Source organism: Oryza sativa, chromosome 2, assembly GCF_034140825.1.
Source record: "Oryza sativa Japonica Group chromosome 2, ASM3414082v1".
Taxonomy (NCBI): domain Eukaryota; kingdom Viridiplantae; phylum Streptophyta; class Magnoliopsida; order Poales; family Poaceae; genus Oryza; species Oryza sativa.
The window spans coordinates 9,908,929-9,925,962 of NC_089036.1; the positions used below are offsets into that span (position 1 = coordinate 9,908,929).

A 17,034-nucleotide genomic window follows, 5' to 3' on the forward strand; every position below is an offset into this window, starting at 1 on the left:
GGTGCTAACCCACTTAGTGATAGTTTCTTGTGGTGGAGTCTTTGTGATTCCTCTTAATATAGAGATCGAGCTCCAAACTTGTCTTGTGTATTCGCAGGCTCTGAATAGATGATATGTATTTTCAAAGGCGTTTGTGCACAAAGAGCATATCCAATCGCACGGCCAAAGTCTAATTAGGACATTCTCAGCTGTGAGGGCCTTTTGGTGCATGATTAACCATCCTAGAAAGCGTTGGTTTGGTTGCGCATCCGAAGACCAATTGTACTTGAAGATTGGGTTGATTGTGGATCCTAAGAACTTGGGTGTTGATTGCTGATCCTAAGAACTGTGCTTGCTATGCACTTTTTGTTGAGAAGTTTCTTGATGAGCTCATTGTCCAGACTATATCATCCTCAATGTCTTCAGCAAGCTGGATGCAGGTGAGTAGATTGCCCAATTGAACCAATTCGTGGAGTGTTTCAACATTTGTTATTTGTCTAAAGGAAGTGAGCTAGGAATTGTTGTGGATCTCAACAGAGATTGTTCTGTTCTTCTTTATCGCCAGATTGAAAAGATTTGGCAAGTCTTTGGGACATTGACCTTGAAGCCAATTATCTTTCCAAAAAAATGTTTTTTTACCATTTCCAAGGAAGATCTTTGTGCATGCATGGAAGAGTTTGCGATCTACATCATTGCAGCGAAGCTCCATTGAGGCCCATAGCCTAGAATCGTCTTTCCATTTGATCACGTAGTGCTCTCGAGAATTTTTGGAGATCCAGAATTCCCAGCCCTCCAAGGTCTTTTGGTCGGCAAACCATTTGTCAGTTCAGCAGGCTATTTCATGAGTGGGTATTCTCCGGTTCTGTTCCTTTCCAGAGAAAGGCGCTCCTCAATTGGTCAATTTTTTTATGATCCACTTCAGAATTTGCAAGGAAGTTAGCTAGTAAATTGGCATTGAAGAAAGGACTGATTTCACAAGGGTTTTTCTTCCCACTGAGGTATAGTTGCGCCCTTTCCGTCCTTGAATTCTTGATCCAAATTTTTCCAACGGTGGTACAAAGTCAATCTTGCATAGCTTTCTTGGATGCAAGGGCAAGCCTAGATGAGTTGTTGGGAAAGCATTTACTTTTCCAGGGAAGCTTTGTATGGCACGTTCAATGTTCAAATGTGCACACAAAATGGTGGGGATCTCAGTTTTCTGAATATTGTTTTGTAGCCCTGAGACTTTACCAAAGAGAGCTAGTAGGGTCTTTAGGTTTTCAATCTATGATTGGAGTGCTGGTCTTATGAAGAAAGCTACATCATCCGCGAACATTGAAACCTTGTAGCTGAATAGGTCAATTTTTTTCCCATTTGTTCAGTTCAATCAATTGAAGAAGCCGTGCAAATAGTTTAGAAGAGTCTGGAATCTGAATATTTTCTTTATTATTTTTTCACTAATGCTTCTCATATTTATCATAAAATTAATTATGCCATGTGGTCCAATCAGCTGTTAGTTTTACCACCGACTTGAGATAGATAGATAGATAGATAGATAGATAGATAGATAGATAGATAGATATATGTCAGCCCGAAAACTTTTCCATGTTAATCCCCAAAATAGTGAATAAATCTAGTCATCCATTAAGGGGACCAAGGCCCAAATGGTTCAAATTAATTAAGATAAGAGTCTGTCCTTGTTACAAGTCGATGATTTTCAATTTCGAAACTAGTAAGTTATGAAAATACTATGATTGACACTCAAGATTGAATTCAGCAACTGACTAACAGCAGCCAAAAATGCAGCAACTGGACTGCAAAACTCATGGTCAGCACCACATTACTGTCGAGTGCCAATGGTGAGTTGACACAATCAGTGTTTGCTAGCTAGGAAAGGAATTTTGATCCACCCGTATGATGGCATTTTCATAAGAGGAATTAATTGCATAGAGGGTCAGTTACACGAGGTAAAATAGGCAAACCGCAAGCACTCATCCAGCTTAATTAGGATAGAAAGGGATGACATGGCCTCCTCATGTAGCAGAAAATTAGCTTTAGTTAAAGTTCGTGGGGATCAATTGTATGGGTTTTATCTTTTATGAGATACGCTAATTGAAAATAATGAACTATGTATTATCTAAGTTAAGTGCATGGTCGTACAGGAACAGGGGTGGGACTAGAGTATACGAGGGGAATGCCCAGAAACTTCGGTCAAGAAAACTTTTTTTTAAGCTATAGCTTTCATATTTTTACTATGTGTACACCCATCTCAATATAAACTTAGGCACCTACATAAGCTTAAATTCGGTCAAAGTAAAGTAAACTAAGTAAGTAGTACCCTCTTTATTTTGTTCCAGTCCGTCCCTAATAGAAATACAATTGACTATTGCTTTTCTCCTGTATATCTTTATTTTATTTTCATTGTTACAGCAAGATATACTTAGGACTTTCAACGGACTCGGGCTTGTTCAGTTTTTCAGGAGTATGGTACTCCGTTAGGAAAAAAAACAGGGAAATTATGCTAGGTTAATAGAGGAAACACCGTATAGAGAGACAGGATGGGACATACTCGATTTTTTTTTTGTCTGGAAATATACTCGAATTGGGATTGGGAGTAGCAAAGATGGGGATAACTGGATAAGTTAAGCGGGACTGGTGTAGATTAGGACAGCATAGGGAATAGCCGTGCAAGGGCCATAGAACTTGCCTCCTCCTTCTTCTTCTTCTTCTTTATGTAGTAATAAAGACAGAATTTTAGTCTCATACTTTTTCGTATTAAATAGATAGCGTCCACGGATATTATCTAGATAATTCCTTACATGTCCCTAGGTTTTCGTTATGTGTCTTATATATATGTCCTCAAGTTTATCCTATACATACCGTCGAGTTTTCGTGTCGATTCCTGTTATGCCCATTTCAGCAAAGTTGTCTATTAGAAATAACTATACTGTTGTTTGCTCAAAAAAAAGTGCTAGCTAGATTAAAGAATTTCATTCTCAACATGAGAACTATTTCAGTTTAAAAATCGTATGTAATAAAATTATTTAACTCCAAACAGTTTAATTTTTTTTTAAGTTTTGCATCAAACAGTTTTGTTCCTCTGGTTTTATATAATTATTTTTTCAACTTAAAAAGTAAGTTTTTATAAGAAGCTAGGACTTATAAACTAATGAGAGGCAATATAGTGTTTTTTCTTAACAAAAATATAGTGGTTTACTCAAGGCCAAATGACAGAATGAGTATAGAGAGGATTAAAACGGGGCGTAGGCCGGTGATAAGACAAACTCAAGAGTATGGAAGATATGGAGGGGATTGAAACGGGGGTATGCAGGAGATAAGGGAAAACCCAAAAGCAAGAGCATGAAAGGGAAGGGATAGAGCGAAAACTCAGAGAGACACGAGGAATTGTCTGTATTGCATTATAATTAAAGTGTGAGAGTGTATCTCCTAATAAATTAGATAGAGGCCATAACCAATACGCATATTCCTCATAAAATTTCTAAGCATAAGTTGACTTGTCAATACAAAGTTTTGGCCACTATGTATATATCTGGGTCAACCATTCATAATTGAAAAAATAAAGGTTAATCAAACATGTGGTGCAAGAATTGTCTCCACCTGTCAAAAGTTTGTTCGTATTAAATTTTCTTTTTATATAACATTTTTGTCATTTTTAATCGTCGACATAGTGGTTATCCTATTTGTGAGACTTTGATCTATAAGTTATTTTTCTGGTATGTTCATGTTTTTCTCATATATATTATGAATTTATTTGTCCTTAAGGATTGATGTTTACAGCATATATAATGAGCAATAATATGCATGCATCGTCCGGACTGCCAACCAATCTAGCCACGAAATGCGAAATGTGATCTTGCTAGTATACTAAAAATTCGGCTAAAGGTGGCGCTAGAGTAAAAATAGGTAAAATGTATCTACACTACTCTGCAAATTAGTGGTGGTGGCAATGAATCTATGACCACTATCTCCATTATTAACGTATTGGTTCTTCGTGTTGGTGAAACCCACATACTCAATAAATTTAAACGTTTCCAAAAGAACAATGTCTAAAAAAAATAATGTTCATATTATTTGGTAAGATCTCCAGGGAAAATTCCATATAGCTAAAGGATATGGAATGAGTCAATCTACATGTCCTTCAAATGATGAGCGTGCAATAATATACAGAGCACGATTCTTTTTTTTCAATGAAGCGCATAGGTAATTTACTAGTATCTTGAAATGCAAGTAAATTTGCTCTATTATCCAAGTAAGTCACACAGAAGTTGATGCGATCATACTACTTGGATTTGTCGCGTCAGTTCTTTCTAGATAATAGAATATAACATTCCGACCTTTTCTCAAAAGAACTACAGCCCATTATTACAGTCTAGCACTCAAAATAAGCGTAATCCAAAAATAATAGCGACCAGCATATAAAGATAAAAATAACCAATAAAATATATGGAGAACACATTATTGAAGTCTATTTGAGAATCTCCATCCATAATTGGTAAAAAGCTACATAACCATCGACTCAAGCTTTCTGCATGCAATTTCTAAAAGATCTCCATCTTCATCAGACCTTTGTAACCATGCCCAAAACCGGAGCCAATATGTTGCCCTGAAAATTACCTGCATATATGAAATAGATGGCGATTTATCACAAACAATATCATTCGTGCACAACCACAGAGCCCTACATATTGCAGAAAGCTCCCAGCAATATAAGTTTACTTTTCTTCTTGTCCACCCCTAACAGCCACCCATCAAAAATATGAGAAATGCTAGTAGGAACGTATAAGCCAAAAGAAAACTGAACTGCTCTCCATATGAATTTTGCGTAATGGCAATCGATAAACAGATGGTTAATTGTTTCATTTTTCATATAGAAACAACATCTTAAGCTGCCATTCTAGTTTTTTCTTGCTAATTATCTTTCTTTAACACCACCCTTTTAAGCAAGTACCACATATATTAAGCGGCATCTTAAGCTTCCAAATTATCTTTTGATGATCTTAACGAAAGTCCCATGCGGCCGGTATAATCTCAGAGCGTAAATATATGCTTTGTTTCTATTACCTCGATCTGTTCTAGTGAAATCTCATTAGACATGTTTATTGGGATTAATACACATGAGAAAATGATTAATTAATAAACGATATTAGAACTTGATATGAGAAAGTGGTATTGGTAGATTAATTTGTCATCAAAACACCCTCATATAATTAATTTTTAAAATAGTTTTTACTACTATATAGTTAGAAAATAATAATAATTAGACATAGTAAAAAAAACAAAGGTAGTACTCATAAACGATCTTAAATTAATATCCTGTCCGTGAGTCCGTCCGATCAGGAATTGGACGGCCAGGATTTCTCCACACCATTGCCAAAACATGCAAATAAAAAGAGTGGGCGGCCACGCCCACGCGGGCCCCGGGCGCGGCGGAGTGGGCGGGAGCGTTCTCCTGCCCGTTTCCCGGGCTTTTTTTCCATTTCCCGTCGTCTCCACCTCACCACCTCTCTAAACAAAGCCAAGATCCCCCCACCAACCAACCACCATTGAGGAGATTCCTCTTCTTCTTCTCCTCCTCCTCCCCCTCCTCATCTCCCATCGCAAATCCGGCCGCGAGCGCGCGCGAGCGCGACATGCACCCCACGTTCGCGCGCGGCTTAAATTAGGCAAGAGGCGCGCCACGGTCGCGCCTTCTTTGTCTCTCCCTTGTTTTTTTTTAAATTTTTTTATAAGCTGCGAGGCCGCGTCGTCCGCCATTCTCTTCTTCTTCTTGTTGCACACCGCCGGCCGGCCGTGCGTAGTGCGTGGCATGTCCGTGTTCCCCCTAGCAGCTGATTGATTTGATTTGGTTTTTTTCTTTGCTTGATTACTTCCTTCGATCTTGCCCTGGTTGGTTGGTGGTGGTGGTGGGTTTTGCTATCTCTGCGTGCGTGTTCCGGCCGTGTCGGCGGCGGCGAGCGTGAGGAGGCGCGGCGGCGGAGGCGGCGGTGAGCGAACGGCGGGTGCCACGTGCCCACGCCTTGCGCGCGAAGCTCGAGGCGGTGGGCTGGGTGATGGTGCGGTTCCTCCGGCGCCATAGCCTCGACAAGAACAGCGCGCAGTTCCATCGCCAGCTGAGCCACGACAGCAGCAGCAGCAGCAGCGACACCGCCGACATGCACGAGCCTCACGGCAATGGCAGCGGGGGCACTCCCCCGCTGCCCAACGGGAGAGCCGCCGCCGCAGGCGCGCCGCGCTCCCGCTTCGGCCGCGACGGGCCGCCCTCCGGTACAACCCCCCCTCAAACTCTCTGGTTCATCTCGTTCTTGATGCGCCATCAATCTGTTCGCGAAATTGATCGATTCTTGTGTTGATCTGGGGGGGCAGATTTGGACGTGATGAAGGAGAGGTTCGCGAAGCTCCTGCTGGGCGAGGACATGTCCGGCACCGGCAAGGGCGTGTCGTCGGCGCTGGCGCTGTCGAATGCGATCACGAACCTGGCGGCGTCCGTGTTCGGCGAGCACCGCAAGCTGGAGCCCATGGCGCCGGACACCAAGGAGCGGTGGAAGAAGGAGGTCGGGTGGCTCCTCTCCGTCACCGACCACATCGTCGAGTTCGTCCCCACCCGCCAGACCGCCGAGAACGGCACCACCATGGAGATCATGTCCACCGCCCAGCGCCGCGACCTCCAGATGAACGTCCCCGCCCTCCGCAAGCTCGACGCCATGCTCATCGTATAATTAACCTCCATTCTTGCTCTCAATTCTTGATTTCTTCCGCCATGGCGCTAATTAATGGAGATGGAGATGACAGGGGTACATGGACAACTTCGTGGACCAGAGCGAGTTCTGGTACGAGAAGGGAGGGGACAACAAGAGGGACGACGACAAGTGGTGGATGCCGACGGTGAAGGTGCCGGCGGAGGGGCTATCGGAGGTGACGAGGAAGTGGCTGCAGTACCAGAAGGAGTGCGTGAACCAGGTGCTGAAGGCGGCCATGGCGATCAACGCGCAGGTGCTGGTGGAGATGGAGATCCCGGAGGTGTACATCGAGTCGCTGCCCAAGAAGGGCAAGACCAGCCTCGGCGACGCCATCTACCGGAGCATCACCGACGAGGAGTTCGACCCGATCGAGTTCCTGGAAGGCGTGGACCTGTCCACGGAGCACAAGGTGCTCGACCTCAAGAACCGCATCGAGGCGTCCACCATCATCTGGAAGCGCAAGATGCAGACCAAGCAGGAGGCCAAGTCGTCGTGGGGCTCCATCATCAGCTTCGAGAAGCGCGAGCAGTTCGAGGAGCGCGCCGAGACCATCCTCCACCTCCTCAAGCTCCAGTTCCCCGGCACCCCTCAGTCCCAGCTCGACATCTCCAAGATCCAATACAACCGGGTTAGTAGCACCTTGATTAATTCTTGCCATCAATGGCGATCGATTGGTGATCTTGAATGTCTGATGACGTCATCAATGGCAGGACGTGGGGTACGCGATACTGGAGAGCTACTCGAGGGTGCTGGAGAGCCTGGCGTACAGCGTGATGTCGAGGATAGAGGACGTGCTGGGGGCGGACGCGGCGGCGCAGAACCTGACGGCGACGGAGGCGGCGAGGAGGCTGATGGACGGGGACGCGGCGGCGAGGAAGCTGGACGCCATGGAGGAGCTGGAGAAGCTCAACGAGGCGCCGGCGTCCATGACGCTCTACGACTTCATGGGGTGGCACTTCGACCAGGACGAGCTCATGAGGAAGAAGGAGGAAGGCACCCTCGACGAGGCCGGCGAGGCCAAGCTCAAGAAGGCCCCCAGCCTCGCCCCCAAGAAGTTCTCCTACGTCGACAGCCTCTCCGCCGGCGGCATGAGGAGCCCCTCCGCGCGCCACTGATCACCACCACCGCCGCCATTACACTCTCTCTCACACGCACAAGATGATCGGCACCATCGCCGGAGTCGGACAAGATGACCGGCGCCGCCGCTTTCTTGCACGCTGTACATAACCGAACTCGACGGACACTAGAGATCAACGACGACACTGGAGTAGAGATCAGCTTGATTATTAATCTAATCAGCATCTAATCTCTTCTTACCAATGCCAATTAATGCTGGGAGGTAATTACTATTGATTTCTTTTTTTTTCTTCCTTCTCCATCTTTATTCTAGAGGGGGAAAAGAACAAAGGTGGTTTCATCTGCAATACCTGCAATTCGACGCCATTGCTACTGATCATGTAACTAGTACTGGTTTGTACCAAGCAGTTCTGAGTTCTCTTGAAAAAAGGAGAAGATGAACTCCTTGGGATGTATGTATGTAACTGGGTGGACGGGGAACACACACTGTATTCTTTCATTTGTTTCAAACTAATCTTTTTGTTACACTTGGTTTCCCATCTTGAAATGCCTGGTTCTTATCCAAACTTAGGTCACACTGTAAACTGCAACAGATTATTTTTGTAGGTTTGTGCAAGTAAAAGCATATAAGATTATATCAGAAAGTAGCCAGCCAAAAAAAAAATCTGAAATCTGAAATAAGCCCAGTAGCACATCAGATTTAGCACTATATCGTGCTTTTACTCTTTAACACAATTCATGCACAACTCAAAAGAACAATATACTGGAAAATGAAAAGGATGGAATTTTATAACTTCCAACTGTCTCATGCTTATGACATAATATACAATTCACCTAAGCAACTCTTGCTCGACTCATTTGGCACTTCAGAGATCTCAGGTCACAAGGAAGCAATTGCCTCAAGAGTAAAGACCAACCAAGCCCAACAACATTTTGCCAACTGCTTGCTATTTACTCCTTCCACCAACACGTATGACCCAACAATGGAAAGGCAAAGGATTGACAGGAAAGGGTACAGGGAAAAAAAGGTAACCTCTTGTATGAACTTCAGTGGCTAACTAACCCTCAACATTTGTTTCCTCTAGGGGAAAAGAACAAACAAAATCACTTGTTAGCAGTCAAAACCCACGCCAAGCATTTACAAACATTACCAAACATCAAGGAATAAGTGGAGCACTATGTACATCTGTTTATACATTAGTCAACTCTCTAGATCATTCTCTTGCCTGACTTGAACTGACGCAGTTGGGATAGGCACATTGTGCTCTATATAGTCATCCGAAGCTTCCTCCTCATCATCAGAAGATAGAGTAGACGGCCCCATCCATGACTTGAAACCATCATTAATTCGCCTCTGCATCTCTGGGGTTACTTCTATTGTTGTCTCCAGCATTTCTAGACCCACATTGTGGGGAGTGTAATCACCCTCATCAAGGATCACCGCAGCTTTCCTTCTCAAGAAGAAGGCAGTGCCAGCATATAGGATTACCAAACCCCATGCTGTAATTTCATAGCACCAGAAGAGAGGAACAGAACAACTACTTCCAAGAGCCAGAAGCGTTGATCCAAGAATAATTGCCATGAGACCAAATATGACAGCAAAAACTGCATTTAGTATAGCCAAGCAACGCACACCACCTGCATTTCCATGTTTGGTGTTAATGGCTGCACTTAGGTATAAATTAACATAAAAACATTGGTATGGAACACGTTTAGAACCTTTTGCCAATAACTTTCCACACAACATATGATTTTACAAAAATAAATGGGAGGTTGCACTGTTACCACGCTGTATTAGAAATGTGTAAGTACAAAAACTAGCTAAAACATCAGCCATACACAATTTACTCCACAACTGATGTCATGACAAGGTATTAGATTAAATTAAAAATTTCAGTCCAGTACAATCATGAAATCAGATGCAAAAAAGATCTACAGGACAGCTATCCAAAATACTTGGATGTTGATGGTTATCACAGCAGCCACTAATGTTCAATCTTGTCCACAACAGATAATCATGTCATCACAGGAATACAAGAGACTGCCTAGTGAGAATTTTGTGCATAATTAATGGCAAAATGCATGAACACATAATCACATCCTCATTGTCAAATTTTAGTAGTGATTTCTAGAAGAAAAGAAGTTCCAATTTTGGAAACACATTTTTACCGATGTCCACTAATGATCAGGGTTGGAAATTTCGGACCGAAATTCCTCCAATCAGGGTTTACATTACCGTCGGTAACCGCGCGGTTACCGCCCTTACCGCGGGGGTACGATAATAAAAATACCACGGTAACCTCCTTAAATTCAAATAAATTTAAAAAATAATTTGAATTTTTGATAAATTTTGCACGGTTTCGTACGATTTTTTCACGGTTACTGCAGTTACCGCACGGTAACCGTGCTTACCGCCGGGGCGCAATAACCCCGGCCCCAACGGTTTGGGAAACCCTGCCTCCGATACGATATTACTTCGGCCGAAATTTTTCATTTTTTCTATTTTTTCATGAATTTTGGTAATATATGTTCAAATTCAACTAAATTTTGTTCAAAATTTCAGAAATTTCGGAGAAATTTCAGGATTTAGGTGACCTCCGATCAAAAGGGCTAAACCGATAAAGTGAACCCGGATAATAATGATGTAGAAGACAGATTTTCAGGAGTGCTGTGTCTGTTGCTGGGCAGATGGCAGATGGGAAGACCACAGGGTTGGAGAATGTGAATGTTGGTGAAATCTTTACTATCTATTTATGAGTGGAACACTTATATTTCAAATTAAGGTAATGTTGGTGAAATCTTTAGTCACTATCTATTTATGAGTGGAACACTTATATTTCAAATTAAGGTAAGGAAACATTATGAATGGACTTCATAAAACTTAATGTTCTCTAATATCCTATCGACCTTATGGCTTCCTTGCCTGCATGGTGAAAATTAGATATCAATCTTTAAGATGATTGTAATATTGAAACCATATGTATGTATGGTCCATGACATGTGATGGTAAATCAGAACCAAGTCTTTTGGTTGCACACACTTCCCAGAATTGCACTGTGATCCACACTGTGTTCAGCACTTCAAGGGGAATGCCAAGCAATAGATATGTTCCCAGAAAGCTAACTCATTTAAATATTTCAATAGCCGAAACAAGATACAAAATTATCGAAGATCTCTGGTAAAGATGCAGAAATAAACTCACCTCTTTTAGAAGCACAGAAGTTATTCTCGACGACACAAATCAATGGATGTCTTCTTGGAGCAGCATATGCAACAGATATGCCTGCAAGTAAATACAGATTAATTATTCACAAAAAATATACTACTCTTTTCTGGCAAGAAAAAATGGGTATAGAACAAAGAAAAATAAATTTCATGAGGTAACTCCAGGCAGCTATGGCCAATGCATCCAAGAAAATTTCATGAGGTAATGTGTCAGGGTGGAACCTTGCTCTGTTCTTAACTTCATACCATTTCATCAATCTTACAAAAACAAAATAACCTTGCAACAGGATAACAGAACTCTAGATCATATTTGGATACGTAAATTAAGGCAGACTATCTTATTTCATTAAAAAAAGTGGGAGGACAGGACAGGATCATAAAGGCGAAGAATTCAGGGTGTTTTCAGAATGTAAGTAGCTTTTGGTGCGTCTGACTCGAACAAATTTCAAATGATCATAGTTCATGGTTGGTAATTCCTAACTTCCTGATATCCTATTTCAAGCCTGGTTCTAGTTAAGGGGCTAAGAAATCTGGAAAGTTATAAAAGGCCATGGCTAATACTCAATAACACAAAGAATTGCCCTCCTCTGTAAATTTGCTTTTCAGAATGTTGGAAGAATTTCCATGATTTTTGTCTGCAAAACCTTCTAAACACGTTTTCAAAAATTATTAATCATTATCAGTTACTTAAATGGCTCATTCATTTTCTTGTGGCTGTGGTGGAAGACTGGAAGGTAACCAACCGACAGCTAAAGAGCAGTAGTCGTGTCATACTGGGGCTTCAGTATAAGATTAGATTAGTTTCTTAGAGAAAAAGGCTGCTTAGGGATATTAGAGTTATCTGTTAATTGAATGGTTGGATTATTTGTTAGCTGACTCCTGATACAAAGTTAATCAATAAAGTAAAGGAAGATTCAATCAGTAAGTCCCTTCCTACTCTATTACTCCCCCTTTCCTGAGTCCTCTCCTCACTACCAAGTGCCCCTTGTTCATCTAGTGTTTGACCTCTAGTTACCCTGTTGTGAGTTTTGACTTTGGTCAATAACACATTTCTTAGATAATTAAGTCCTAATATAACCTGAGTTTCTGCTTTGCAAGTGTACTATGACTCTATGAGTCCATAGTGGAGATATATTTTATGTTTTCATGTGTATTCTGAACTTGAATATACCATTAATTAATAATAACGTATGTGTCACACTGAAGGTACTAAACACACAATTACCCTAGAGATGCCATGTGAAAAATCAATATTCTTATAGTACGAACTGAGGAAATGTTCATGTGGCATCAGTTGCAAGAACCTGAGAAATGGCATGCCAGGAAAAGGGAAAAGCAAATCATATCCAATTAGATAATACAGCCTGTTGTTTACATGTAAGATTTACATGATGAAATGGTAAGATATACATGGTGAAATGGTCAATGAACAGCTACAATCAGGATCCAGATTATGCTCTGAATCTTTTGCCACTGGTCACTAGTAAAAAAATGTGATGAATACTTTGCTAGTCATGAAATTATTGGCTCATAAATGTTTTCATAAATTGGGCTTGACTAATTCTCAGCAAAGCCTCCAATATAAAGATACGAAATGGAAAGATCATACACACTAAAGTTTCTACTTCACTCAATGGAACCGCACAAGGATATTAATCTTTCAGAAAAAATAATGAGACAACTAGGCTTCCCATTAGTTATAAGTTTCACATGATTTGTCCAGACAAAAGTCAAATGCAATTTCAGGTGAAAATACGGTCAATTGAAGTCCTATATAACTAGATACACGGTAAACCTCATGATCTCATGCCCGATTTTTTCTTCCGATGCCCATTTTTGGTAAAAATATGACCAGCATCAAAGAACAATAGTACAATGCCCCTGATCACATTTATAATGTAATTCTGTGTATAGAGATAGCTAAGTTAATCAACCGAGTAGAATGCTCCCGATCACATTAATAATGTAATTCCGTGTAGAGATAGCTAAGTTAGTCAACCAAACCAGGGAGCTCACCAGATACAAGGTAGGCAGACGAGACGGCGAAGAGGAGGGCGGACGGGACGAAGACGACCATCCAGTAGAAGTCGGCGGCCTCGGCGGTGGTCATGTAGAAGGCCCCGCCGCGGTACCGGTACGCCTCGGGCTCCTCCTCCCTGCTGCTGGCCGCGGCGGGGAGGGCCTCCAGCATGCGGCGCTCGCGGCAGAAGGGCCGCTCGGCGGGCTCGGCGGGGAACACGATCCCGAGGCTGACCCCGGCCGCGGCGGCCACCGCGGCCGCCACGCACGCCCCCGCGGCCGCCGCCAGCGGGCGGCGGAGCCGCGGCAGCGCGCGCTCCTCGTCCCGCAGCGCCGCGTACGCCCGCCGCGGCATGAACGCCTGCCGCAGCGCGTCGCCCAGCAGCGCCATCGCCCGCAGCGGCAGCGGCGGCGCCTGGAAGAGCGGGTGGGGGGGTAGGTGTCGGTGGCCGGCGGCGGCGGCGGCGGCGGCGGCGGCAACCCTAGACGCGGTGAGGCGGGTAGGTGTGGGAATTGGGAGGCATGGGGGGATTTGGGAGGAAGGCTTTTCGGTTAGTTAGGTTGGCTTGCAGAGGGGGAGAAGAATGGGGTGCGAGTTTCTTTCTTGGTCATGCCAAAGTCCAACTTTGATCACCTCGTACCGGTTGTTTGGCATGGGTTTGGGTCAAGAATTTAATTCCTCGACAATAATTTGGTTTGAAAAAACTTTATTCTGGGTGTGTTTAGTTTACGTCGAAATTAAAAGTTTGATTGAAATTGTAAAGATGTGACGGAAAAGTTAAAAGTTTATGTGTATAGGAAAGTTTTGATGTGATGGAAAAATTGGAAGTTTAAAGAAAAAGTTGAAACTAAACCAGGCCTCTATGTACCGGACTAGGGTGATTCCAACTTATTTCTTCAAACTTCCAACTTTTCCGTCACATCGAACTTTCCTACACACACAAACTTTCAACTTTTCCGTCACATCGTTCCAATTTCTTCAAACTTCCAATTTTGGCGTGGAACTAAACACAACCTAAAGTTGCAACTTAGGAAGGCAAATTTGTGGGATGGCAAAGTTGCAAACGATTGTCTAGTGTCGTTATTTTCATCAACAATATAGATTAGGGTGTGGAAATCCATCAGCATAGGATTAATTAAATATTAGCTTAAAAGACTTAAAATTAGATTGATATGATTATGTCAAAATAAATTTTCTACATAGATTATTTGTAAAAAGAAATTACACCGTTTAACATATCAGGAAGCGTATACATAGAAAACGGTGTCAGCCCTCCTAAGGTCGGCTCATGACTGGGCATCATGCGCTCCCTAGCACGTGACTAAGAGTACGGTAGATCATTCGACATGGAGTGGAAAGTGTAGGAAACAGTGAAGTCCTCACTAGGACTATTTGGCTCTAATTCACCTCCCACTCCCACTTCGCTTCTTCGTCGAACATGATATCTTGTGTTATATGAACTGATGAACATGGTTACCCACAGGGTCATATACCTACTAGGCATTTCTCCTTTCCTGTAATAGCTCTCCCTCCAGAATCGCGATAGACATTATCTTGAGATTGAGCAACTGCTCGGTCGATAAGGGGTGGCACTACGCGCAACATCTTTTTTAGCATTTGCTCATCAGAAAGGATGTCTCTGTTGATGAAAAAAAATACACTGGCCTGAGAGATTTGCTTTACACTAGTGCAGGTCCAAAGATTTGCTTTCAGGTTCAGGGCATGCCAGTTGGTTTGATCCTACAACCAACAAGAAGCAAAGAATCCAAAGTTGGTTTGATGGGCTGGTCAGGGATGAATTGAGCACCAATAGGCTGATGTTGCTATGGAATAGGTGATTGTTGCCCAATGAGTATCTGGCGAATCCGCTCAACAATCGGTTGCTTTGTCTTGAATAGTGCAGCAACTTGCTCTGGAGCGACATGCTGTAGATTATGCCTTGTATGCTGCGGTTGTTGCCTGAATAAAACACTTGGTTGACCATGAGCTGATGCTGATGCACCCGGCTTCCCAAAAGCCGATATTACTGCAGGCTGCTATTCTGGGATTATTCCAGATATATGTTGTCATTTACCACCATTATTAGTACTAATGGTCCTGTATTGTGGAAAAACACCCTTAGGAAGGAAAACTGGCCCCTTAGCTTGATGCTCAGTTATTGTGCCATCAACTACAAATTTGATCATATTAGTTAAAGTATTAACAAGCACTCCCGACTGATTGATCAATGCATAATGAATAGCATAATCAATGCGATCTTGTAAAGTGTGGAACTCTTCAGGATCTCCCTCTGGTTTCTCACCCTTGGGCTCGGCATCTTTAGGAGAACTTGTTCCTTCATCATCGAGTGGGAAAGTGACTTTGTGTCTTTGAATTACTGTACCTTGCCGGGTCAATATGAATGAAAGCAAATACTTATTTTGCAATTGGTTCATCATCTGCTCCAGATTCGCCTTTTGTTCTTCTGTTAGCTTATCCAACGTTACTGGGATGATGTTGTCTGGGTCAATATCATTTGCTTTGATATCAACCATGATGAAAACCTTGTCGAAGTCGGTCCTACCAGGCGTGCCAAAAGCGTGTTGATGCAAAAAAAAACACATTGGCCCTTAAGATTTGATTTACTCTAGTGCAGGTCCAAAGATTTGCTTTCGGGTTCAGGGCGTGCCAGTTGGTTTGATCCTATAACCAACCAGAAACAAAGAATCCAAAGTTAAATCCATAAACGATAGCCGACCGGCTAGATTGTCGATGACGCATCGTCTAAATCGAGCCGATGCAATATGATTTGGATTGGCAATGAAATATATAGTGAATAAAGGACTAATTTTACTGCATCGGCTGTAGATATCAGCAATATATAATCTATACTTTAAAATATGTTTAAACCAAGTGATTGGGATAGATCGGACAGCTACCGAGACAGTATGAATCACTTATGTCTAAAAATACTTCAAGGTAAAGATTATATAAGCTCATGTCATAGCCGATAGGTAAATCTAACATGTATCGGCTATTGCTCCGATACTTCTTTATACTAAGATATCATTGAAGGTTAGATATATTAAACAAGAATCAATTTATCTTTAGTTTAACCTAAGCAGATTGGTCTCAAGCTTAATATATTTTACCTTAGTGATATCTTGATATAAAGGGTAGATTTAACATATCAAGTAAATAGATTAAGAACAAGATAGCTAAGCCAGGTAAGATCGGCTGAAACTCCGATTCTATCTCTATTGATTATCATGAAACAAGCTAGAGATTATGGTTCTAGATATTACTTAATAGATCAAACTTAACTGATGCAGCATTAAGCATGAAGAGAAACATAATATCTAATAAACAAGCAAATGAGAACCTTTTCGAGATGGTAGATATACTATATAATCTAATTCGAGGTTATCTAACCCTATCAACACTCCCTCCGTCCTAAAATAAAATAAACAGTACGGGATGTTGTTTGATGTAGATGACATGGATAGTATTTGGAGCCAACACTAGGCAGCTGCACTATTTACCTTGCTCATCAAGTCTAATAGTAGAGCTAACTCCTAGCTATAAGCAAACGGATCCCCAAACCAAACAGATCATGCACCAGAGAAGACAAGCACGAACAACAACGAATGAGTTCAAATCGAAACCGGTTGTTCCTTGCCTACAGGCTTAGTCCATCAGCGAGAGGTGTCAGATCGATCAGAACACGGCGGCCAACTGGATGGATCTGGATCAGTTTCCCTATGGGTGTGTGTTTAGTTCACGCTAAAATTAGAAGTTTGGTTGAAATTGGAACAATATGACGGAAAAGTTAAAAGTTTATATGTATAGGAAAGTTTTGATGTGATGGAAAAGTTGGAAGTTTGAAGAAAAACTTGGGAACTAAACCAGGCCTATGTATACAAAATAAACTCAAGCATGACTAAGCTTCTTAACCAAAAAAATAAATCAATAGAAAAGTAAAAAAAAGATGTATCACATAAGTAAAGTTTATCTTCC

At 42.2% G+C, this 17,034-nt stretch overlaps 2 protein-coding genes across 2 annotated transcripts; one reads left to right on the forward strand and one right to left on the reverse strand.

Annotated features, from left to right (window-relative positions):
* The first annotated feature begins 5,518 nt into the window (after window positions 1-5,518).
* On the forward strand, window positions 5,519-8,318 carry LOC4328986 (rop guanine nucleotide exchange factor 10). The gene is made up of 4 exons (XM_015767452.3): window positions 5,519-6,243; window positions 6,343-6,689; window positions 6,769-7,344; window positions 7,427-8,318. The coding sequence occupies exons 1-4, from the start codon at window positions 6,030-6,032 to the stop codon at window positions 7,829-7,831; spliced, it is 1,542 nt and encodes a 513-aa protein (XP_015622938.1). The 5' UTR covers window positions 5,519-6,029; the 3' UTR covers window positions 7,832-8,318.
* A 236-nt stretch (window positions 8,319-8,554) lies between these two features.
* LOC4328987 (uncharacterized) lies at window positions 8,555-13,591 on the reverse strand. The gene is made up of 3 exons (XM_015767453.3): window positions 13,035-13,591; window positions 10,996-11,076; window positions 8,555-9,431 (listed from the first exon to the last, which is right to left on the reverse strand). Exons 1-3 carry the CDS (start codon window positions 13,426-13,428, stop codon window positions 8,995-8,997), a joined length of 912 nt encoding a protein of 303 aa, XP_015622939.1. The 5' UTR covers window positions 13,429-13,591; the 3' UTR covers window positions 8,555-8,994.
* Window positions 13,592-17,034: the final 3,443 nt, after the last annotated feature.